The sequence below is a fragment of the Ammospiza nelsoni genome, chromosome 3, assembly GCF_027579445.1.
Source record: "Ammospiza nelsoni isolate bAmmNel1 chromosome 3, bAmmNel1.pri, whole genome shotgun sequence".
NCBI lineage: Eukaryota > Metazoa > Chordata > Aves > Passeriformes > Passerellidae > Ammospiza > Ammospiza nelsoni.
Window position 1 is genome coordinate 24,964,648 of NC_080635.1, and position 26,374 is coordinate 24,991,021.

Consider the following 26,374-nt stretch of genomic DNA (forward strand, 5'->3'; position numbering starts at 1 on the left):
TCTCCCTGTTTTTTATTGTTGGAACTAGTGGATAAACCTTATTTCAGCAAAATGCTAACATGAAAAGATAGAGTAAATAATCAAGGTGTTCTTTTGGTGGTTGTTTATAGGAAGTTGTTAAATGCCTCTCCCATCTTTTCACAGAGGACATTTTCTCCCACCTTGCTAATTTATTTGCTTGTTCTCTTTTTTCCCTCTCTATGTTACACTTTCTTTTACAGCGGTACAGAAAAAAAGAAGGAAAAACCTCCAGGACAAAAAGAAAAAAAAGAGGACTCTCATTCTAATGATCAAAGTGCACAAACTCAAGCATCACCTTCTCCCCAGCCCTCCTCACAGACTCTCCAAACACACAGGCAAACTCCAGAAAGCAAGAGTTCTGCTCCAGCTAAAAGGTTTTCACAGTACCACAGTACAGAACTAGAAATTACTGTAATGATACTGAGTTCATATTTGACAACAAGTCATGTGAAATAGTTCTAATCTCATGATCAAGCTGAGGTTTGATACTTTTTTCTGCTAGAGAAGATGCATTCAATATGCAGCAGAACAAATACGTAAAAATGCATGGGTTTTTTTGAATCTATTTTTGAGATTACAAAGTTTTTTTATTCTCAGATTAAAATCCTAATTTTAACAGTAGATTACCTCTAATCAGCCATGATTATAAAGTATATAATGATCACTCTGACTTGATTCTTCTCAAATACACTTCATATATTTTGTCTGACATAGCTGAATTATGGAGTATATTTTCCACACGGCCATTCTTATGTCTCATAGCAGTATTTTTTAAATACTAGTATCATTGCAACCCTTGGTTCAGAAATTTTTACTCTCAAATTACTCCATAAAGTGACTGCAGTTCTCTTTTTGTTGGTGTATTTTTTTAATGCATGGCCCTTCCCTTTTTAACGCCTGGTAGGTTGCAGGATGGCTTTACTTTCATTCTTTACATGACTGAAGTTCTGGTTTTATACCCAGATTACAGAACTACTTGATTTGAGTAAATGCTGAATTTTATTTAGGATTGCCTCTTAAGTTCCCACTAATTTTTGTGGGAATTAGGCACAAGGAAAAAAAAAGGTACATTTTAGAGGTACTAGATTGCATTTTGAAGTCAAGAAATGGCTTTTAAGTTTTGGATCATAGCTTCTGAGTTTTAAAGCTATGCAGATCACCTGGCATAGTTTATTTTTGTTTTGGTTTGGTTTTTTTATTCATTGTCACCTTACTGTTTTGGAAGGTGTGCATTTATTTTTTTTTTTACTCTCTGGCACTTAGAGACTGAAACAAAATGTAAATTAAATTTATTACTATGAAATTTACCCGTTTGGTTCACAAGATTGTTGTCTTGCATCGCTTGAATTCACAGCTCTTATAAATATTTAAACTTCCACTTGACTGGTGCATGTTATAACACTCCATAAAGGCTCTGTCTCCATGTCTTGCACAAACCTGTGAGTTGTCTGAAGCTGAACTTGCAGCCTGTTCTCTTGCCTGGTATCTCCCTGTAAAGATGTCTGAAGTCTTGCTTACTAATCTTTTGCAGTGTGGGGAAAAATAAATGCCTTTTTCAGTCTCCTAAGGGTTTAACTTGATTTGATTAACTTGTTTGTCACAGGACCTTTGAGCCTCTTGAGGTGCTGTAGAAGGAGCTTGTCATTTCTAGGGTTGCATTTCAGGACTTAACTCCTGCAAAAAGCATTTCTGACAGGATGAAGTGTGATACTATCAGCAAGACATGCGCAAACTCTCAATCAGCTGGGCTAGGTAACTTTTTGAGCATGTATTCTCTGATTAAGTCACATGTGAAGTTATTGAACTAGTGACTGCAAAATTTGCAAGTTCCCATTAGTGTAAATTGGCTGCAATGAGATTGCTGAAAAATTACCTCCGCATTCATGGATTTAATTGTCTGTAGTCTCAGGCCAAACCTAGCTTGTCTTACTCATGCAAGAGGTTTGTAGACATTTGTTTCAAAAAGATTAAAGCCATTAATGTGATTTAGTATGTGCTAACTGCAAAGCTTCTATATGAAACTCTAATCTGATAGAACTGTTCTGCCTCAAAATCAATGTGCTTAAGCTGGTGAACAGTTAATCAGGGAAAAAATACATTGTTATCTGCTTAATTGATTTTTAAATATAGTTTATTCTTTAAGGCTTATATACTTAGCCTCATTTTTTCCACTACTGTAATTTGTTAGTGATGTAATAATGAAGTATAGAATTATTTTGTTCAAGTCTTTATGTAAGAGCATTTGGAAATGGAAAAGAATAGATAAAACATGTGGCAATTGTCTTGCTCAATTATGTTCATTCATCCAGTTAGAACTTTTTGACTAATCTTTTTTCCCTGTTTCATGCTGCAGCTTGAAGGAAGATCTAGCTCTGCTTTTGTCTCCTGCTGCTTGATCTGTCCATTTGCATATGAGTTCCAGTTATTGTTACACTATTGTCTTGTAATTGTAAAACTTGTTTTTTTTCTTCTAGCATAAAGAAATCCTTGACTGTTGAAAAAGCTCACGGTGCTTGGGAGAGTTCAGATGACAGTCGTAACAAGCTGATGAGAGTAGCATCAACATCTAAGTTAATATCAAAAGTGGCAAAGAATGCAGACAAGTATGTATTGGTTTGGTACATAAAAGCAAGAGAACTTGAGAGTCAAAATATTATGAAATCACACAATTCTAGTGAACTTACTGGTGTATATTATAGGACCTTTTGCATCTTTGTTTTTACTATGAGTACTTACATAACATGCCTACAATTTTTTACTATGAGTACTTACATAACAGTTTGTTGCTCTGGGTGCTCATGGAATTTTAAGATTATTATAAAGTAATTCTTGTGTAAATATGTTTTAATATTGCCTATTTGGATTAGCAGAATTATGGCATTTTATGGCTTAATGCCAGTGATGTGAAACTTCCAGCTGGCTTTTTCTTCTTTTCCTAATTAAAGCTGATTTGAAAATGCAAGTGCATTTCCTTGGAGTCAGTTTCTGGATTTCACATAGGATATGTTTCCACAGTAGACTGTCGTTGTAGGAATGTACTTTTATGATTTCAATAGGTTTCTCAATTTCACTGTTTAGCAGGTTCCTGGTTGCACATTCTGATGACAGGCAGGGATCTTTTTTCAGTGTCACCTTCAGCAGGTGATGTGCTGTAGCCAGCTATTCCTCTCACACCTTCCTCAGCAGCAGGTTTTCTTGGTTTGGGGTCTCCAGTCCGTGCCTCTGGGGATGAATAGCACAGAGTAGTTACTTCTGCTCCTGTCAGCACAGGGGTGACATTTTGCTTTTTACTGTAGCCCCACACTGTTGCCTCCTGTTGTGACCCACTCTTGTCCTCAGTACTCTCTGCCATTTGGGTTTCCCACTTTGTATTCACACAATTTCTCTTCTTGACTTTGTTGAAATTTTGCTGAAATCATTGTGTTGATTTTTTGACTGATTCTTCTCATGTTTGGCAATATCCCCCCAGTGTGCTGGCAGATTCTACCACCTGGGTTTTGTCTGCAGATTCCTAGATCTGCTCATTAATCTTCATGCTAATAGCCCTTAGCTGGTCCAAGGCAGAACTACCTGAAAACCCGTCCCATTCTGAAATAAAGCACTTCAGACCTTTCAGAGGTCTGAAGTGCTTTATTGCCAGGTTTTTATGGTTATGTCTGTAGTGCTCTCCTTAACTTGGATCTAAGACTGTCAAATACCTAGTCAAGAGTGGTGCAAGTGCATTCCTTCTTCCCTGGGAATGGGAAGAACAAAACAAAGTAATCTTGGGTGTGGATGGCGGCACATTTATTAAAAGCTTTATGCTTAGCCTGAAGAGTTTTGCAGAGCAGTGGAGTGCTGTGTGTGAGGGGATTATGTGTTACATATTTTGCAAGTATTTCCTTTCCTTTTATAATTGGTTTTCACTGCTGGAATTTAAAAGCCCTTTGGCAATTTAGATTATAGCATGGCACTGCTGGATAATATTTTGGAATGACAAAACCCTCTGCCTTGTTTTTTTTGCTGGGCTTTTTGCTATGCTGCTAAAATTACCTTTTGCAGTGTAATACATATTTCAAATTTGCTAAAAGTAAAAAATAAATTTTACTTTTGTTGATACTTTATATATTGGTCCAGACATGGTCAAAATAGAGGTATTTTATTTCATTTTTCTGTGATTCTGCTTATTTCTGAGAGATCTCAAATGTTGCCTTTCTACAGTCTCTAATGGAGAATAAAAGTCAGTTATCAAACAAAAGCATGGAGAAGAAAAGATTAGTTTTAATTATTGAAAGAGAAAGCTGTCTGTTCATAACTTGAGGCTGTTGTATCTTAACTATATTTGGCAAAAACAAAACCTCAAACATGAATTGTAGACCATCACCTTGAAGTGATGCTTGAAGTGTGGGTGTTGTATTGTTGTGTCCCTTGTTCTTAAGCTGAGATTTGTAACAGAGGCACTGTTTGCATACAAAGGCATACATTAATAATAATTTTTTATTCACATTGTGTGCCACATCTCCATAAGAACTAGTTGGTATTGAGCAAAGATGTATTGTTGTATTTAATTTATTGTTCCCAATTATAAACGTTGGCCTCATCTGCTTGAAGCTGCGGAGGTCTTGTGCAAGGGAACAGAGCTCAGCCCCTGATGTGGCCCCAGGACAGAAATGTTTTACATGTGCTTTGCACTGTCAGCCCAGGATGTGAACTTTGTTTATGCAGCAAGGTCTGTAAGGCAGCACAGGGCTGTAAATCAGTCTGATAAGGCCCTAAGAAGGAAGAGGGTTCCCATGCAGCCATCATTCAGTAGTTTTCAGGCAAGACTGGAAATCCACTTTAAATTTTTCACTTGGCAGTGTGGCAAAGGGTGATTCCACCAACAGCCAGAGATTACTTTCCTCATGCATGTGCTTGACCCTTTGTCGCTGTTACAAAAATTTGACCTCCATCCAGCTAAAAATACTGGATGCCACTCATACCTCTCTGCTGAATTTCAAATGAATTCAAGAGGGTGTTTTATGCTGCGCCTTCTCCTATCAAGGAGTGTTATTCTGTTAAAAAGTAGCTCTGATGCTGGAAATTAGTATTTCTTCTCTCTTCACAATATAAAAAATTACTGAATTTTTTATGAGTAACTCATTTCTGGTGCTGGTAAGGAGAGATGTATCAACTACGCTCTGTTGAAGACTTAATGTTGCACATCCAGTAATGCTGCAGAGATCTGGTTTAAGTGAAACTGCAACTTGTGCAACTTGCTTACGTTTAATCCATGTGTCCAACAGAGTTAATTCCTAGAAAAAATTGTGCTGTTGTGTGCTGACAGCTTATTTTGACAGGTGTTAAATGCTTTGCATGCAGGTCTGAGGATATTTGGCAGCTTAAAACATTTGGTTATTACAAGTTCTCATTCTCAAAATTGAATTTTCTGTGCAAAAGGAACATGCCTTCTATAATTTATTTTTAAAAGCTTTTTTAATTTTGTAATTTTCAGAGTAATTCTTAGAAGCCCTTCCCACAGGGCCAAAGACTAAATTACTTGAAAGGTACAATGAGCTGCATAGAATAATCTATGAATAAAAATGCACTACAGTGATCAAGATTAGCTGTTGAGCATCATATGCTACAGTTACAGTGTACACAGAATTTGATGAGATTGCCAAATGCAGTAATGGGTAAAAATGGATGGTATTGCCTTGATAAGCATTTTGCATATTATTAATGATAATATTTTGAATTTTTCCACAGGCACAAAGATGTTGTTGTCAGCCAAGGTAAATAAAAACATTTATTTTTAAATACTGGATGAAGCTGAAAATATTTGCTTTTGACTGAATAGTATTTCCTGTAAATGAATGCATTGGGACATATGCTTTTGAAGCAGGGGTTTAGAGGTAAAATGGCATTAATCAACTCCAAGAATTCATTTGGCAAAAAAGTTACTCCAGACACATATATGAATCTTTAAAATTATGGAGAAATACCTCATCAGATTGGATCTTTAGTAGCTACAGATGTTTTTGGTAGGTGGGTGGTGGGAGGATTTGATTTATTTTTGTGAAACACACCATTTTCTAAAAATTATTTTCTCTATGTATATGTGCATAGAGAGAGATTATAAAAATAAAAATCTAAAACTTGACCTATGTGCCAGTCTTCATCCAAGCAGATGTGAGTGAGACTTTAGAAATAGTTTTAAGATATTTTATTTCTGTCCCATAACTAGCAAAAATGTCAACTCGTGAAAAAAACAGCCAAGGTAAGAATTAAGCTATGCCCTTTGGTCGCTTTCTTCTAATTTAGCACTCTCACAAATCTTTTATTTGGCTTTTCACCATCAAAGAGCATCAGTCTCTTAATCATTCTCTTAATATTTCAACTCTCTTCTCATAGAAATTTATATGCATATGCACATTACAATCTGTATGGGGACTATTTGGGAATAGTTAAAATAAATTATGACACACATAATTTCATTGGAGAGGAATATGTGTTCAAATAGAAGTCTTGCATTGTTGCCTAAGATATCAGAGTATTAAGAACTGCCAACTAAAAGATTTGTTTTATCTCAGCTTTCTGTCTTGCCAAAATTACAACATATAAATGCTGATTAGACAAGAACAGAGACTGAAAGTTTTAATAGTCTCCTGAAATGAAAAATGGGTCTCTTCTGAAGTGTATGTCTTTGCACCAATGAATCTTGCATTCTGTGGCTACCTGCTGCTGCTGGCTTGTTCAGTCAGGAAAAGGAACATTGTGGGATGTGACAACAAAAGAAGTCCACTTCTGGTGTTGCAAAACTGCTCTGCTTTGAATGTCCTGCAAACTGTACTGAAGCATGCAGTTTCAAAACTAAAGCATGTAACTGAGTGCATGCTGCACACAACAGATCTGTGTACAGGGGTTTTGTCTTGTGCGTTTTTGCTGCTAATTAAAAAATCTGTAGTCTTCAGATTCTGTGCTGTCAGCAAGTTTACATTAGTCACATTTTGATTGCTTTTGGTCTCCTTCAAAAAAGAAAAAAAAGCCCTCTGATTTTTTGAAAGTTAATATACAAATTGCTGGAATAAAAGCAAAAAGCAACTTGGATGCAATTGCTTTACCTTGTTCTAGTTCACAGAGAAATTACAGGTTTAAAAATATTCAGAACTGATTCTTACCAAAAGCATCTTCAGAGACAGGATGCGTGAAAGAGAATGAATAACTATCAAGAACAAAGAAGAAATGTTTCATTATGCCATGGTGCTTAACACCAGCTGTAGAACAGTACATATGTGCAGCACTGGCTACTGTACAAGGAAAGCTAATCAGTGGTGGCCAGACCAGCTGCAATTTAGCTTTGCAAGTTTTTGACTAAAATTATTATATTAAAAATGCCTTTCCTAGCAAAAAAAAGGGCTTTTCACAAAAAGAAGTTATATATAGCTAAAATACCTTCAGTACTAAGTATTTTCTTACAACATGCTTCTACAACTCTGCTTGTTCTGCCCAAAATGGACCATCCTAAAGTTCTCTCATTCTAGTAGCTGTAACTTCAGTGGCCTCAATGTGCTCCCTATCTTCTGTGTCACTGAGCAGAGGATGTGATGCATGGGCCCCTTCCAAGTGTGTCATGCCATAGTCTGTCCTGAGCCTTACTGGAATCAAAGAGAAACACGATGCAAATAGCAGGGCCCCACATTTATGGGAGGTGGAAGGAAAGTCTTGTCATAGAAAATGCATTTGCTCCATTTTAAATACCTGGAGTGGCAAAACATAGTTCTGTCTCTATCATGGATGCAGATACAGTTGCAGATACAGTTAGAGGATTCAAAGTTGTTTTGGGTTTTTTTGTTGGTTTTTTTTGTTGGGTTTTGTTGTTGTTTTTTTTTTTTATATGGACAATTGAATGTATTTTTGACATGTTTTAGAGTGTGTGTGAGACTGTTAGCTTTTATGTTGTGTTTGCTGCCACAGAAAAAAGCCTGTGTAGGTTGCTGTTGCAGCAGGTTCACCCATCCTTCCCAGTATCTGCTTAACAGTACTTGGTCACTTCTCCATCAGGGCAGATGGCTTTAGCCTGGTTTGTACTTGGGAATTGCCACATGAGTAAAACAATGTCCAGTTGGCACCTTGACCCAACTGGTCAGGAAGCTGAAGAGTTGCACAGACAGTTAGCATCATGTTTCTCAGGTAATCCTGTGGACTTGGACAGTGTTGTCCAAGTGGGATGAGTGGGATGAAGAGTTGCCCTTGCTCAGGGTGTTTGTACAGAAACTTCCTGATCTGGAATGCAAGAACAGAAATATTTACAGCTGCTGTAATGCTCCTTTGTGGCTTGCCAGCCTTTGCCTCTAGGGGTGAGCAGTCTCTAGCATGGTGTTAATTAAGTTACAGCAGCTCCCCTGAGCTGCTCATTTCACTGAGCAGTGTGTAAAACACTGTGTATGCTCCCAGCACTCATCTCCCTTAAGGATTGCGTCCATGTTCTTCCTAGACCTAGAAATTCTGTGAAGGAGGCTCTTGGGAAAACTGCTGGTGTGCAAACTGCCAAGCTTCAAAGCAAATCTACAGTAAAAATACATCAGTGTCTTTATACACACATAAAATGAGTTTGGAATCACTGTGAAATTGCAGATTTTCATAGCAGAAGGTGTTTGCGTAAGATAATGGGATGGAAGATGACAATTTTGTGCTGCTTGGAACATCCTGGAATCACTTTGTTTCCTTTTTTGATTCAGCTAATAAAAACCAGCTTTAAAAATGTTGGTATGGTATAGTACCACAAAATACAGCTGAGCACATTTTTGCATGCTTAGGTCTCAGAATATAATTTTTCTAGCAGCAGAAGATACTGCAATTATATCTGTCTTCTGATACTCTGTAGATGCATTGTGGTTTCTGTTGGTGTTGGTATTAGCCATTAAAGTGATAGACTTGGGGAGCAAGTGAGAGTCATAGCTGAGCTTGAGCAGTGAAAGGCATTAGCTGTGGTGTCAGAATTGGCTGTGGTTTGGTGTGGAGTGCCCCAGAGAGTGCTGCCTGTAAATGTCAGCAGGACAATTCTAGGCAATTCTCTTCTCCTGCCGGGAGCAGCAGCAGCATGGGCAGCCACAGCCTGCAGCTGCCTTGTGGGCAGCCACTTGGGTTTTTTTTATCTCCATGCCAAAGCCACAAGTGTTGCAGTGTCATCTCGTACCTTCTCAGAACCAGTTTGTTCCATCATGACTCTATGTCTCCCACTCAGGTTGAATTGCATATGCTTCAAGTAACGTTAGTCCTGAGCTTTATGCTTCTGGTTATGTGCTGCAGCAGAGGTCATAGGGTCAGTTTGTTTGTTTGTCCTTGTAAACCACCAACTTTTTTACAGTAAAATCCAGTTCTAAAATTCTGTAAAAATCCAATAAAGCTATGGGTGAAATGAACAGGTGCTTACTACAGCCCTCAAAAGACCCTAACTAAAGTTACTCTTTTAAATTCTTTACCAGCAGGTGTTTATAATTCCCTATTAAAGCCATCTTGCTTCTCACTTCAGCAGAAACATTTTTTAAAGTATTAATCATAAGGCATTCATGTTTTTATACCCAGAAGTTAAAGACCTGGCTTATTTTGAGATAAAAGGTAATTTATTTCCCTGAGATTGTGTGTTTGAGATTGGTTTTCAGTGATAGCAGCTCCATATATGAATCACTTGTTCACTTATTATAAAGTAATAAGAGACACTTAAACTTTTTGGATGGCAATAAAAGCCATATGTGAAAGAATTAATGAAAAACATGTACTTCATTCCTAAGTTTTTTGGTTGCCTTTTCTTTTATTTTTTTTAATTGTACTTTTTTAGTTTCCAGTGCTTTTTCTTCTGTTAGTTTAACTGTGTTATAGTTTTAGCTTCATGGACAGAGCAAGTGTGGAGCACACAATGGAAAAAATGTGCTCTGCTGACAATGCGTGCTGTCTGCAGAGAGTGCGGAATTCAGTGGCTACCTCAGACTGCTTTTTCATCAGACAGTGATTTTGTATCAGGCTGTTGAAGGTGCTGTTGTACCTGAGAGCAAGTGGAGACCCCATCTATCATTACTGGGCTTCTTGCTCTTGTTCAGGCACAGTGCATATTATTAAAAACAATCAGTACTATCACAAAACCAAATTGTGTACTTGGGAATTTTTATCACTGATTTTTGGTGAAGTCAGGATTCTATGATTTAAGCAGGAAGCATTTAGATAGATTCTTATTGAGCTTGTTTGGGTCCAGTATTCCTTGTTTAGTCTTTGTTTTTCCTTTATAAAAAGCTAGAGTTTAATATTAAACTTCAATTGTTTCAGTGCTAATGGTAGCTGTTGATAATACCTAGATTCATAATGTCACCCAACAAATGAAAAAGCAAAGTTCACTTAATCAGATTATGTAAAATTAATAACCAAAGATCTGTTAAGAAATTTCAAGGCAAAGCTGTAAAATCATTCCAAATCAGGGCAACTCTCTTGTCTCATCTGTTGTATTTGGCTGTTTGGCTGGCAGTGCACCAGGGCTCTGTAACAACAGTGCATGTCTGTCTGTCAGGTTCAGCAGGCATTGGCACATGATAGCTTGGGGGGAGAGATGGCAGAGCTGCAGGCACATGGGAATTCCACTGTGAGGCTGAGTGTAACAGTCTGGGCTTGGTGGCTGAATTTGGGTATTCATCTCTGTGCTGTTAGCACTGGTTTAAATTAGAAACAGGCTTCTGAGCTCTTGTCCCTCAGGTTAGTGGTCCTGCAGAGTTCTTGGACGCAGGCCTGAAAGCAGAAGACTTGTGGGAAAGAAGCTATTTGTAGTTTAAAAAGCATAGCTTCACTGGTCAAGCAACTAGAAGGTGAAGACAGATTAATAAATGTACCCTGGATGTGGTAGTTTATTGTATATTATTAGAGTGTTCTGCATGGCTAAGCTAGCTGGAGTCTTTTGGGGTTTTTCATTTGCCTGTAAATCACTTTTGGGTGCTGCTACACATAAATAGAACTGAGCTGGGGTTTTAATGCACCAGCCTATGTTGAACTTTCAAACTCGAGGGGGTGGGACCTACTGAAAAATAGTCAGTAATAATTTACAAAATTACTGTAAAAATTCCTTTAGAACTAAACTTCTCTGTGTATTTATATAATCTACCATATGCTCATTAGACATGCCATTATGTACACTCTTACTAGCTGAAGAGCAGTTAATTACAGCACAGACTTGTGGGGCAACCTCAGTGTCTTGTCTAATGAGGAATAGTGTAAAATAGTATAAAATACATTCCCTAATATTATGTCCAGTCTTGTTGAAGAAATCATTAATTGAGGGTGAAGGTTGCTCACATGCCTGTACAAAACTACTTGATGATTTTTTTTTTGTGGTATGTTTTTTGGAAAACATGGGAGGATTTTGTGGTCTCACTGTCTTCAAATTTCTGAAGTATCTGAGTAGTAGCTTTCATGTCTTCTGAATTGCTTTTTGCCCTAGATACTTCTGAGTTAATCTACAAAGACTTCTTTGATCTTTTTTTCTCCTCTTTTCCTATTATTTTTATTATTTTCCTTTGCAAGCCTTTCATATTCCCCTAAGAATAGGATTGAGGGAAAGTAATAAATTTAAGTGCCATTGCACGAGTCTTTCTGTGCTGGCTTCATGGAAGCAGTAATTTCAGCCTTTCAGATGGTTTGAATTACAATATTTTTGCTCTCTGTTATCACTTGCAGGGTTTTTCATTGGCCTTACCTTCCAGCTTGCTTTCCCTGATTTGCTGGGTTTTTAACTTTCTTCCAAAGGTGAATGAATAGAAATTGTTGGGAGTTGAGTTTTAATGTTACTGAGCTGCTTTTTCTTATTTCTTCAACTTTTTTTTTTTTTTTTTTTTTAATAAGGCCTGATTAAAAGCTTATTCATGCTAATGGAAATCTGCCCTTGGTACAAGGAGGCTTTGCAGAAAACTTTCAGTCAGTTCACTATTATTCTACAAGCTTTATTTGCCCATAGTTTTAGTCAGTTCTGGATTGCCATGCCTTGTCAACAGGTTCCTTGCATGCAAGGTATCTGTGCTGGCTTACAGTCAGAGAAAGATGCACTCATTTCCTTGCAGGTCAGCCAGACTTCTGGAGCTTCCTCTCTCTAGCAGCACCTTGTTTCACCAACATATTTATTCCTTTCTTCTCTGTCAGGCTGTAAACTTCCAAAGAACTTGCTGTAGATACTTTGGTTGCTAACATCTACCTCCAGCCTGCTGGGACCTATTTGGTTTAGAGTTTACACCAATGAACTTAACACAGGAAAGAAGCACTGACATTTCAGTGATGCCTCAAAGCTGGGAGGCCAGACTGATAGAGTTGGAAGGTGAGATTTTAATACAGTAAGACCTAGATGTTCCTGAGGCTGAAGTAGTATTAAAAAAAAACTAAATTATTCATGCAGAAGTTGCTAGCAATGTTCTAGCTATAAACAGCTGCTTGCAAGAATTAAATGGTAGGAGAAAGGGCTGTAACATGCCACTTAATTGTACAAAGGTTGAACCACACACTTATTTTGATAACACAAATACAGTCCCAGGTTTTATCAAAAGTAATTCTAATGGAGACAGAGGCCTTGTGGAAAGTGTTAATGCATCAAAACCCTGGTAGGTTCTCTGTAGTACTGCATGCACCCATAACCACAAAGTTGTTGTGCTGTGGAGACAGACTAAACCCTTATTATACAAAAAGAGAGTTAAATAGCTGGCTGTTTTTATTTTTTCAGAACATGAATGCTTGGAGGATTGCTGTTTTCATGCTCACCCAATTCATTTTCTGACAGCAGATGGGCTGAAATGAGCAGTCATGCTGTCACACACACAGAGAAAGAAAACAACCTGGCCTGGAAATTGAGAAGTTCCCAGCTAGTAGGAGGAGGTTTTTGGATGCTGTTCTGAAATCAGCAGTGTGTTTGTGTGTCTCAGTGACAGCCAAAGCTCTGCTCCCAAAGCAGGTGCTGCAGTACTCTGCAGAGTAAAAAACATCAATGCAAGCAGAGACAGGGAACTGGGGGCATGTTGGGTATCTGTCAGGCTGGACTAGGCTGACTCATTACAATAATTTGCATTGATTTTCAAAGACACATGTTTGAGCAGTGTTCAAGACTACCTTTAGATGTGCTCTCACCATGTCCTGGCTTCTCTTTTGGTGTCTCTCCTTCTGAGCAGTGTTTTGTGTCACTTCACCTGACTGGGGCTACCTTTTAGTCAAATTAAGTGTTTCTGCATCTTTGGGACTGTGTTAATGATTTCCCCAAACCTCTGGGGAACCCATGGAGAGCCAAGTCCTGCTTGGAGTCTGCTTAGGTCCAGCTCACCCAGAGGGCTGCTATGCCTGAGCCAATCCTGGGAGCATAAATTGGGAGTGCTGATCCTGTGTTCCCTGGCACTTGAGTAAAGAGATTGTTGAGGCTCCAGAGGTGAAATACCGTGGAGCCAAACAGAGTCTGGCAAGGGCTGTGAATTTGAGCTCAAAGCTGCACAGAAAGCAGCTACAGCTGTTCCCAGGGAAGAGCTGGCCCCTGGAGCCAGGGTGCTGCAGCCGCTTGGTGCTACCTTTTGTAGCAACTCTGGGCTTGAGCTGTCTTTCTGTGTGCTGTGGGTAATCCATGGCACCTGGGTGTGCTACCTTTAGAGCCTCAGCTCTGCTTTTCAGTGGGTTTGATCCATATTTGAAAGCATTTATAGGATGTCTGCAGTTGCAGAATAATTAACTTGGCAGGTGCCAAGGGTTCTTCATGATGTGCCCTCCTGCCCTTTCCACACACATCCCCAGCACCCCCTTCCCCAGATGCTTCTGCTCAGTGAATAGTGGGATCTGAACATCTCTTTATATGGAACAAAATATTTTTACTTTCATACCTAGTGTTTTCAGGCTGGTAGATACAAGAATTGTCAAGGATTTTTTGTTGGTTGGGGTTTAGTGAGTTTTTTACCCACTCTCTTCAGAAGTTTTGATTTTTTCTCCCTTGTCATCCCTTACGTACATATCTATCATAACATGACAGGCTCTTTTTTCCCAAAAGAAGGAAATAAAAGTCTAGACCTGCTGTTTTGTATTGGAAAATAGTGAGGCTGCAGGAAAGGATTGTAGTCTAATGGTCTTGATCATTCACTTGAGCAAGTATAGTATGAAAGAGTTAAATCACTGATTTTCTTAACTTGCAAATACAAGAATTTGGCCTCAGGCAATTCACTGCTGTTTGAGAATGGTGTTGGTAGCTGTCATCCTCTCTAGTATTTCAAAAGATTTTTACATTAATATTATATCTACCCTACAGGTTATTCTAGCAAAAGGAAATTTACAGTCTTAGACAAAAAAGATCTTTCAATGGGCTGTCTCTTTTTCTAATCCTTCTGCTTCTTTAGGGAGAGGCTTAATCAAGTTTTACCTAGCCTGTGTCCTTCTAACAAGCATTTTAAATATGTATCTTCAAAGGTAATCTTGAGTAAACACAGCTAGTTAAAAAGGTAAAAAAATGTTCTTTCTTTAATGGGAAACTTCAGAGAGCTAATTTGTATCTGAATGCCCTGTGGATATTCTTTTCCCTAATCTCCAGGACAGCCTCTTCTGCCAGAGGCTTGACTGAATTCCTCTTGGGTTCTTCATGCCTCTCATCTGCAGAGTCCAACAGGTGCAACTGCCTCCATCCATAAGAATTTCAATTGCAGGTTGTCTCCACTGTTCTAAGCAACAATGAGAAATTTGATCCTAAATTTGTGGTGTCATTTTGCACTGATCTTGTGGAACAAGAAGTGTCAAGCTCAGTGTTAAATCAAGAATTTAGGGATTAACAATGAGCAGTCTTTTGTAAATACCCTCAAGCTTTAATTTCTAAGACTGTTGGTGCCAGATTTTAATAGAAGGGTCATTGTTAATACATTACTCTTGGGTTTGGCCAGTGTTATTTTATCTCTGAATATACATACTATAAAAAATGAGACCTGGTTCTAGTTTGGAGTAATTATGTAAACATTTATGTCAAACTAGTGACAGCTCCAATCTTTAGCTTTTCTTAGCGATGCAATTAAGCAATGCACATGTGGTAAAATAACTGTTGTGTCTAATTTAGCAACCAGAGAGTGAGTTTCTTTGTTCCTTTTTCCTTTATCTGAGACAGGTTTTCTACTGTTCTCAGTGGAGACACTCATGGGGTTCTTGTTCAAAGCACCTATGTTTTTTCTCGGAAAGAAGTGAGACAACTGCTTTTCATCTTTTTCATATTTGCTCCTTTTGTACTGGATTTCTGTGGCTCAACTTCCATTGTATTAATATGCTAAATAAGAAAAAAACCTTTATGTATGTGTTAGTTTTAAATTTTTCAATTGTTATAATTATTGACCTGGTTTCTTTTGCCCTTTTAGATCTCCGAGTTTGACTTGATCTCTTAAGCTATGATTCTGTGGAAATAAGTCCGAGTTTCTCATAATTTCAATTGCAGATGTTTTAGGGAATGCCAGACATAGATTGCACAATTATGCAGTCTGACTATTAATCTTATGCTTAATTTGGGAAATATTTCCAAGCATTCCTCGAGGATTGAAGGGAAGTCTGTTTCATGTTTGTTTCTTAAAGAAGTACTAAAGTAATTGTTAAAAAAAATCTTAATTTTAGATCTTAACATTTGTTGCATCAAAGGTGATTAGAGTTTTCTTAATACCATATTGCTAATTTACAGTTATTCTTCTACTCAACTCCTCTTCTAGTCCACTTCTACTCAACAATTCAAATTTTGGTTTGAACTCTGAGTTCCCTGTGTCTGCTATGATTTTCAAACCCTCACTCGTAAAAAAGTGTCAGTGTTCCAAATTCACAGCAGAATATTATATTACTTTGGTTAATATTTATGCCATAAATGGATATTAATTACTAATGAAGTTGAAGTTACTACTTCATTGATGCAAAGTTAGTGGAATATTTGGCTCTTTGTCATCAGTGCTTTTTGAAATGGAACTGTAATTTTCCCTGGTGGTAGGGAAGCTCACATTCCTTGAAAAGGAACTCCTGAAGGCTTCCAAAGTGCTCAGATTCCCACAGAGATGAAATACATGTGTCTTGTCACAGCTGTGAGCAGTATTAGCTGGAGTCATTCTGAGCTGTTACTTTTTTCCTTTTATTCTTCAGGACGCAAAGCTTAATAACACAGGTTGCTGTATTAGTTTTGATGATGGTATATAATTCTTGATTGTATTCATCTGCAAAGCTCTTGACACTTTTTCCTGTAGTGTCCTCGTGCCTTAGCTTGGCCGCTAGGATTTGGAAAAGTGTGTGGGGCAAAGAACCAGTTGGAGAGTTGGCCTGGGAGGGTTGTGGTTACTGGGTCATGCTGTACCTGGTGGCCAGTAGGTGACACAGGGAGTCTGCAGGATTCTGGTCTGGCCCTGCCCTGCTCATTGTCCCTAGCAATGGCCTGAGTGGGTGGGTGACACAGGGCACTCTCAGGTTTGCAGTGACAGCAGACGGGGGCCCAGTGGCTGTGCTGGGGAGATGGGCTTGTGGGAACCTCATTAATGAAGCAAAGATAAATTCCAAGTCCTGCTCTATGGGAAAGGCCCCTGAGGTGCTGTCAGGTGCCAGGAGAGGCTGTGCCATCTCCATCCTAGGAGTTCTTAAAACTGCATTAGGCAAAAGCCTGAGGAACCTAGTTTGGCCTCATGTCCAGGCAGAGGTTGGACTTAGACAGCTCCTCAGGTCCTTTTCAACCTGAAATACCTCATCCTGTAGTGCTGTGACTAGTTATTTATTCAGTTATTATTTCAAATTTGAATTTTGAATTTTGCCTTTATAACTTAACTTGCATGTCTAAAATGCTACATGCTCAGTCTTTTCTATCAAAAATTCAACTAACGCTTGTTCTGTGTGCATTTAATGTTCTATTAAAAAAAAAAAAACAAAAAACAAAAAACAAAATCTGGGCCTTTACCAAGCTCACATTTCAAAAATAATTGTTAAATAACCAGTGTGATTTGCATCTCTGTGCTTATTACTGTGCTTATTACTGCTTATTCTTTTGTGTAAACTTGCCACATGATTAATGTGCCTTTTTGTTTCAACAGAGGGAGAATATATCAAGATGTTCATGCGAGGCCGACCAATCACAATGTTCATTCCTTCTGATGTAGAAAACTATGATGATATTAGGACAGAGCTGCCTCCTGAAAAGTTAAAACTGGAGTGGGTGTATCCTTAATAACTCCTCACTGTTCCCTTTTTGTCTTGTCTTGCATTTGTCCCTTTTACAATCCAGTCTTGTCTCTTCTCTGTTAAGAGGTAAAAACTAAAAGGTGATGGAAAATGTTCAAATTAACATAACAATGTAAATGGTTTGTAACTCCTGTATAGTACAACTTTAAATGACAGGCTACATAGGTATGGAAATACTGTACTTTTTCTTTGTTTGTTTTGCTGTTGACACTAATTCTAATTTATTAACTGACTTATATTTAGTGCAAAAGAAAGCATCTTTGGAAAGTTACACAATTTGAAAAATGTCCTCCTCTACCTCCCGCTATGTTAATGTAGGCTTTGCTTCAGGAATAGTTTGTTTTCAACTATGGAAGATGTTGACTTTGTGTCCTTTCATATGGAGTGAGGATTGGAGAATTGGAGAAATTTGCACTGCTTCTGTATTTCAGCTCCAAGGTGAAACGGTTAATTTCTTGGAACCTATTTTTGTATTAATTGCACTAAATTTGTCATTTGAGGAACTGAGTAGGTGTGTGGCTGATGAAAATTCTCCAAGTTTACTAGATCAGACATTAAGTTCATTTTAAGAGATGTGCTTTTGCACATGTTTGGGTCTTCCTGTCTCTCCCCCATCTCTGCAGATTTTTCCAGTAAGCTGTTATTGTGTAAGTAAGTTTCTTAGTACTTTAGTAAAATAACATGTCTAGGCAGCACTTGAGTTGTTGTAATAATCTGAAGTTTGATGCTCTGAGGTTACTGAAAGCAGGGAGATTTTTTTGGAGATGTTGATGATACATTGTCACATGTCAGGAAGAAAGTTTTGGATTAAAGTCTGACTGGAAGGAAAACAGAGCTTTTATTTATTTTGTAACACTGTAGTTACAGAGCTTTGTAACACTGTGGTACCCAATTTTCCAACCATCACAGCTCTTGGTTGCTGATGCTGGTACACATGTGGAGTGAATTGGGTCAGTCAGTGATCTGGCTGAAATGTCTCTTTCTGTGAAGCTAATTTTCAAGCAGGACCAATACATTAGTTTGATTTGCCTCACAAATATGCAAGGACTGGAACTGGTATGCTGGAGGAATATCAGCTCGACTTTTCCAGCATCAGTGAGCAGCTTGTACTGATGAAAACTGATCATGAAATCACACCCTCAGTTAAGTAGGTGCAAATCCCAGTGTGGACACATTTAATGTCCAAGAACCTTAAGTTCAGGTTAAACCAGCTGGCTGCTGAGGTCTAATGAAAGTGAAATAAATCTAGTTGAAAGAGACTGTCCATATGTTTTGGAATCTGTTAAGGGAAATGTCATCCCAAATCATATCAGTATATTTGTGAGTGCAGGGTATCTTTTAGATGGAAAGGTAAAGAAAATGAGGAAAAGGCAGTAAAATTTATGAGGATTAAATACTGATCTCTATGAATTTGAACTTGAAAAATTGATCTTCAGGTGAAAAATGCAGCAGCAGCACACCTTCTCATTTATGCTTAGGTTTAGCAAGGGAAACAAATCTGCAAGGTAGCTGTATCTTGCAGATATGATGGCAAACTAAAGCCTGTACACCTTATTAAAAAGGCATGGGGACAGTGATTTACTGAGTATTTTACTAATGTCAGTATTTTACTGATGTCACCTGAAAGCTCAACTGAGTGTTGAATAATAGGATTTGTTTTGAATTCTTATAATTCTCCTGCTTTCTGGATGATTTTTATAATTAGGTTTTCCTTTGTTATTACTCTTCTGAAAAATGCTGGTCAACTATGACCAACTGCAAGGAAACAACAGGCAGATTATTGGGGTGGGTTTATTTTAGTTTATTGGTTGGTTTGGGAGGTGGAGGGGGTCTACTTTTTAGATGTTTCCATTAAGTTTATTCAACTCCTGCTACCCTGTACTGTAGATTCAACTAGGGAAACTTAGCTTTTGTCTGCCTTGCAGATTATTGTCATTTGAAGAAATGCCTAAGCTGCTTGGCAAGGTAAAGTAGCTCATGGGGGAGTCTGAGCTTTTGACTGTGTCTGGTTCCTGAGTGATATCATTTAAGTTGAATAATTTAGTTTGAGTATCCCTGCTTTGTACTGCAATCTTTGCTCATGCACTTCAGAACTGGTTAAAGCATATCTGACATTCCTAGGAATAGCAAAATTGGCTTATTTAGTAGCTTCAGAGGTCACAGTCAGTGCAGCTTTTGACAGTGACTTTGTAGATCCTTTCTCCCAGTGTATAGGAGCTCAATTTCAGGAGGGTATTTCAGACTCTGTTTTATGAGATTATTTTTAGCAGTAGTGCACTTCTTTCTAAGAATAATTGAAGACAGTTGTAAATATACTGCTGAAATCTGGTGTACGGTAGATCACTTTTCTTGAGGGCAGTAGCTATTTTTAGCCATTTCAAACAAACAAAAAAGCCCCAAAACTTAAAGTTTTTAAACCTATCAAATGTTGTGACAAAAACAGTTCTTGTAATTGGTGAGAAATAATCACAATATCAAGGCAACTATCTCGTAATTTCCATGATCTAATCATCAGTTTCACTGAAATATTAACATTGAAACTCAGTGGAAATCAAGCATCAAAGTTGTGTCACCCTTTTTTCTGAAGAGATACAGTCAATTATTGCATTAATTTTGTTGCATTAGTTGTGTTGCGCTGTATATGCTGCTTTGTTCTGCATGTGTGGAGCAGGAAAGAAATGCTGTGGAGCAACAACCCCTCTTTTTTCACTCAGGATAGTCTGGAATGGAGAATGAAGAAAGCAAAAAAAATTGTCCTACAAAACAGGTGGTTTCTTTAGGTGTTTGTAAAAAAATGTGCTTCTAGAAAATGCAGCCACTCTTTGGTACTTAATTTGGTAGGAGGGGTAAAAGAAAGGAAGGTACTGAGAAAATGTAATTTTTCTTCTGACAGCTTCATGAATGTCAGAACTCAGTGGTGGGTGCCAAAGTATTTAGCTCTAGCTTGGCTAAGCAGGGAAGACTTATGCTTTGGAAAGACGTGTTTGTGTAAATCATTAGTACTTTTCTAGGATGAATGTTCAGAGACGTCAATCTTATTAAATCCTTATCAATACATTCCCCATTGTGTACAGCAGATGAGCAAAATCTGCCTTTCTCCTCTGAGAAGGTACTTAAAATAGCATTCTTAATGCTTCAGGATAGAAAAAATATTTTCATTGGTTTGTAGCCCATTGCTTTTGAAAGTTCAGTTTAGTTTGTTATTTTTTTTGTAAAAGGGCATTCTGGAGGTCTCTTTTAGTTCCATCAGCATTTTAAAGAAGAAAGAGCAATTGAGTGGAGAAGTAAATAGTAATGGAGGAGAAGCAGAGGCATCCTTTCTTTCTGCCCTCAGCATTGTGTTGTACCAGCATTGCTCTGGATATTGTTTGCTTAGCAAGCCAGTGAATAATCTCTGCTTCAGAGGAGCCTTTGTTTTTCTTCCCTACTAAGGGAAGGCAGCAAGATATGGATCTGGTTTGTTTTCCACACTCCAAAGGGTTTAATTGACAACTGAATGCAGTGTCCCTCTTTGAACTATTGTTTAGCTACAGCATGGGTTTTGTTTTGCAAGTGTTCCTCCGGTCTGGTGGCACTGCAGAAGAGGAAGGGTGCTGGGTTGGTGAATGGAGCATTTTTGGGGGTGCAGTGCTATTTTTGATAGAAAGGTGGCCCTTTTTATGGAGAATAGAGATTAGGAGATACCAGTTTGGATATTTCCAAATCTGAACTATTGCTCCAGCCTTCATTTATGAGGAAGGGCTATCTTCATCTCTCCAGCTTTCTCCACGTGAGCCTTTCACTTCCTTTTATTTACCTTACTAACCAGGACCTGAAGCTGGAATCCTTTAGCTAAAGCTGCATAATGTGTTTCCCATCTTTTTCTTGCTGTTGCAGGTGTATTAATTGGCACTGAAGTGGAAAGCTCTCTAAAGTGCGCGACATAACAGGAAAATAATATTTTTGGGGCTACACAGTTAGATGTTAAAGTCTGAGTTATGATGTTAATTGTTCCTGGTGACCCAGGGTACTGAAATATAGGCAGGCAGCCACATTAATAGTCTAGAGGAGGAGAACTGCACCTGTTCCAAAGAAATAATGAGTTGTAATAACGTTTGATCAGTGCCAACCAAGGCTCATTCACAGTGTGTAAAACTTCTGAATGTCATTAGGACCTGTGCATGTTCCTACAGAAAACATACATTTTATATATTTTTGGTAGATTTGGATAAAATATTTTTTACTGTGTAAATTCCTTTTAAGTTTGATTTGTTTAAAAAATACTCTTAAAACAGTGTAAAGAAATCTTTTCTGAACTTGGCAGCTGCTGTGCAGAAGCTTGCCTTTTTCTGTTAGGGCATCAGGAATTGTTTTAACAGGCCAAATGAAAGCAACAATCTGCTGCCCAGCCTGCTGATACACAGCTCTGCTGCTGTAAAAAAAGGTTAAATTAGAATAGCAAGTCCTGCTGCTACCTAATGAAATTTCACATGAAAATTTTTACAATACTGCTTTTGCTTTACTACTACCATATTTTATTTTTAATATCAGTGATCATAATTTCTTGAGGGATTTGGGTTCTTGAAGTACAGTTGTATGGGAGTTTTTTGTTTTCTTTTTAAACCGTATTAGTGAAATTGTGCTGTAGTTCCAGAGGGAAAACCTTAAAGAGCGTTTGCTGATGTGAGAGCTCCCCAAGAATCCTTTAAGGGGAAAAAACAATTAAAATAGTTTTTAATTGGTTGGGTTTTTTGGTATTCAGTGATTATGAAATCCTTAACTAAAAAACATATAGATATGGGTATCGTGGAAGAGACTGTCGAGCCAATGTTTACCTCCTTCCTACCGGAGAAATTGTGTATTTCATAGCCTCAGTGGTGGTACTGTTCAACTACGAGGAGAGAACCCAGCGGCACTACTTGGGTCACACAGACTGTGTTAAATGGTTAGTACACAACATTTGCATCTAAGTGTGTGGGTAGTAATGCAGAAATATTTCTTTTCCTCTCCTGCTATATGTACAAGCTAATTAATGTCACTGTAGTTGTAGTTATTTCCTGTTTAATCAGTCCCAGTAGATTTCACTGTAGTAAACACAGCACAAACAAATGGTGTTAGAGCAGTCCATGCTAGCTTAGGATGTCTGGTTTACATGTAAAGCAGGGGATATGTATACAATCTAAGAGTGCCTGTTTGAAAAAAGGATCTTTGCATAAATTATTCCAAATAGTTGTCCCAGAAATTAAAAATTGCTGTTAGCCTGAGTCTAAATCAGTTGTTTACAGACAGTATGGCAAAAGTGCAATCTTAAAGGAGAACTAGAAAACCGTGTTGAAAAATGAGCAGTCATACTCTCATTTTGTAAAAGATACATGACCCAAGTATAAAGAGAGTCAGGAAAATCAGAAAGAAGTTTGCAAAAAACCCCCTAGAGAATGAAAATTGAAGCCATTGTCATTGTGTCAGGCAGTTACAGAATTTGCTAGGTCAGTCTGAAGAGTGGTGCACATAATGTAATGATGAACATAAACTCTCTACTGTGCATACCTGACTGGAGAAAATTTGACATCTAAAGCTCTCTTCTCTTGTCTGTGTAATTGATTCCTGAGGGAGGAATGCTGCCAGTTTGTGTTCTTCACTTTCATTCAGAAAATTGAACTGAATTGTAAATTTTTGGTGTCTGTCATTAAGACATCTTCAGGTTTGCCCGGGGCCCCTTTAATCTTTCAATGGCTTTCTTCACCATTGCAGTTTTACAGAGAAAGCAATTAAGAATATAGATCAAAAAATCCCAAGGACTGAGAGGATGTATTTTCTAAAATCTGTTTTGCCACATGAGCTTCAAAGCAAAATGTGATAAGCAAGGACACATTTTTACTCCACTAGTGGTGCACCATACTGCATTAGTACAATTACATCAGTAACTCATTTCAAGTGGTGGTAATCCTTGACTCCTGGGTGCACAGGCAAGCCCTCAGACAACTTTTCTGCATTTTTTCCCCCCAGGTTCATGACATCTCTAGGTTCAGGCATAGAATACACCGTGGTGTTTATAACTATGGCACATAACCATGTGTAGGAGGTTCACTACAGACTATGTAGGTTGTGATCTCCTAGTGTAGTGCAAACCTGAGATGTGTCAGGGCACATGTGGAGGTGGCTCTTCTGGCACTCCTGGCTGTGTGTCAGCAAGCAGTCAGTTCAGTGTGGAATGAAATATCTGATGAGAAACATTCAAGTTGTCTCCTTAGAAGTGGGATTTAGGATCATAAGTGTCTTCATGGGCTTTTGTTGAGAAACAAATAAAAAATTTACAAAACACCTCTCAGTTTTGGAGACGTATGACAGCAAAAGCAAGTCATATTTCTGTCTGTCTTAGTCTTGCAGTTCATCCAGACAAAATTAGAATTGCAACAGGACAGTTAGCTGGAGTGGATAAAGATGGAAGGGTAAGTAATAGAGCTGTTGAGCAGTAGTATCTTGTTTTGAAAATCAGGAAAAAGTGGTTTGGGGTTTTTTAATCATCACCTTCTGTCTGCACTGCATTTACTGAGGTATTTTGAGTTTCTCAGGTAACAGCCTGTATCTCTAGCAAAAGACAGTGACAGAAACACTCAACCATACATTAAAAAGAGCAGAAGCTCATAAAGTCCCATATCTGCAAGCAAACATGAAGCTTGTAATTGATTTATAAGGCCACATTATTTCTGTTGTGTTACTTTCAATATGTGTTCTCCCAAGGGAGAGCAAATCCCCAGTTCTGTGGGTCAGTATAGTCTTAAGGCTTCATGGAAGAGGAAACCAACTTTGAGAATTCTTGGAAAGTATGCCAAACTTTCCTATAAATTTGCTCATTTAAGAGCAAGTATATTTAAATGCTGCTCTCCACCTCCTAGCATAATTCTGTCAGAAGTTGAATAATTGGATTATTTTCATGAAGTTATAGAAAGAGGGGGGAAGAAAAGGCAGATGCTATAAAGTGTAGAAGCCTGTTAAATATAACTGTTTTTCAGATGTTCAACCTAATTTTTTATATTTTGTAAGAAGTTTATGTGGGGCGTTTTGTATACATGATTTCCACTGAGCATTTTCTCAATCTTGTTAGAACTGTTTGGTTTGTTTTTCCATCAGTACAAAGATTTGTCACTTTCAGTGGTGAATGCTGCTACTTAGTTATTGTTTCTAAGCTAATGTGGGATACTGGTTGTATGAAATATAACCATGGACATTTTCATTGACTTGGTTGGTGGTGGTTAAAAGGCTCAGTGCACCAGGTTTTGTTTATTTATTTCCTAATTTATATATATATATAAGCCCAGATTTGATTATTATTTTCAGTTGTTGCATAATATCACTAATCTGGGTTCTCAAATGCAAGATGACTCTTCCATTATTTGTTCACTTAAATTGGTTAAAGCATTTCCACAACTACCAAATGCCACTCTGCTGCCTCAATGGCACTGCTGCCACGCTGGTGGCCCAGACATAAGGAACAGCATTTCCTGACTGTCCCCTTTAGAGTTTGAGGGTAGTGCCCAGCAGCACGACCAGCACAGGCCACCCTGCCTTTACCCTGCAGTTTGTAGTGCAGGCAGCAGCCTGTGTTTCCCTGCTGTGACCTGTCTGTGCTGTTGCTCCCCACGCAGCCCCTGCAGCCCCATGTCAGAGTGTGGGACTCGGTGAGCCTGGCCACGCTGCAGGTGATCGGCCTCGGCACCTTTGAGCGCGGAGTGGGCTGCTTGGATTTCTCCAAAGCGGTAAGATGGGCGCCATGCCGTTCCACAGCACGTCCTGTGGAAATGGGGAGAAAACCTCTGAAGAGTCTCCATGTGGTTATCTATATGTCTTTCAGTATTAGAAGCGTGTCACTGAAGTTTCTGTATGCTTTATAAAAGCAGCTGACAGCTGGGAAAACAGGAAATGGCACATGTAAAACCAAACAGCACGAAAAATAAATAGCAGGCAAAACAAGCCCTTAAGTAGAAATCGAAGTCCACGCTGGGTTTGGTGGTTTGGTTTTGTTTGTGAGGAGGTTGGTTCTTTTTATTTTGATGTTAAAAACAAATTTGTTTGTGAGGTTTGTGATGACAAAATTTGGTGAGTTCTGATAGGAGGGTTAACTTTTTTGCTTTCACAGCTGGAGTAGGTTTTTGTCCACCAACAGGAAATTTAAAAAAAAAAAACCAAAACTTCACATTGTCTTGTACTATTTTTTCCCGAGGAATAGCTTGTTCACTTTTTTGCTACTTCTTTTGCACAGAAAATAAATAGAGGTCTTTGTTGCTGGACCCATAGAATTTATCAGGAAAAATTGGTATCATATGGAGATGCACTGTTTATCATTCAGAAAGTTCTCATTTCAAATTTGGAAATTAGTTGGGTTTGTTTTTGGGGTTTTTTTGTAAAATATGGGCATATTTTAATCTTTAAGCTGCCCCTGCATTTTGCCAAAAGACAGACATTTCAGACCTCCTGGAAACCCAGGCTGGATTCTTGCATTTCATCAAGAGGAATTAATATCAGTAAAAAACGGAAAATGCAGAAAAACAATGTCTGCAGTATTTTGCTAATAGAGGAAGAGATTTATAGGACAGCTGAGGTGGGAAGGGATGTCTGGAGATCACCTCATGCACTGTCCTGCTTGCAGCAGGTTCTGTCAGAGCAGGCTGCTCAGGCTGTGCTCCAGCTGGCTTCTGGGAACCTCCCAGAATGGAAACTCAGCAGTGTCTCTGGGTGACCTGGTGAAAAAAAATTCCTGCACTCTCTTGCTGCAGTTTCACTTAGCAATTGGAATAAAGAAAGCAATTGAAAGAAATTTCATAGCATTGAAATGTTGCTGTGTTAGATATAGTACATTTTGTGTTTCAGTAAATAATGTGAAAGGAGTGCTGGCATTCTTGTCACTCTAACAAACAAATAAAATTTACATACTTGGATAGAGGTCTTTTTCAGTGTGAATAAGAGTGCATTCCATCATTTTAAAAGCAGGGAATTTTTTGGGGGACTGGATTTTAGCTTTTATTGATTCTGTTTTGCAGCTGAAACTGAATTAGATTTCTTACTACAGTCTCACATGATTGCTTACTAGACTGAAACAGTTGAAACAGTGTGCAATATCTAGAGCTGTGTTTTTACCACAGGATTTATTAACCCCCCCAAGAGCTGCGTACAGTGCCAATGCTGTCTTCAG

At 38.3% G+C, this 26,374-nt stretch overlaps 1 protein-coding gene across 3 annotated transcripts in view; it reads left to right on the forward strand.

Moving 5' to 3' along the window:
- The window catches only part of EML4 (EMAP like 4), a 146,856-nt gene that overhangs the window by 93,892 nt on the left and 26,590 nt on the right, over positions 1-26,374 (forward strand). For all 3 annotated transcript variants that reach the window (XM_059469538.1, XM_059469537.1, XM_059469536.1), the window contains 8 exons: positions 222-395; positions 2,496-2,624; positions 5,749-5,774; positions 6,227-6,259; positions 17,058-17,181; positions 21,980-22,129; positions 23,564-23,633; positions 24,831-24,941. In XM_059469538.1, coding sequence (XP_059325521.1) covers positions 222-395; positions 2,496-2,624; positions 5,749-5,774; positions 6,227-6,259; positions 17,058-17,181; positions 21,980-22,129; positions 23,564-23,633; positions 24,831-24,941 — 817 coding nt within the window. The remainder of the gene's footprint in view (positions 1-221; positions 396-2,495; positions 2,625-5,748; positions 5,775-6,226; positions 6,260-17,057; positions 17,182-21,979; positions 22,130-23,563; positions 23,634-24,830; positions 24,942-26,374) is intronic.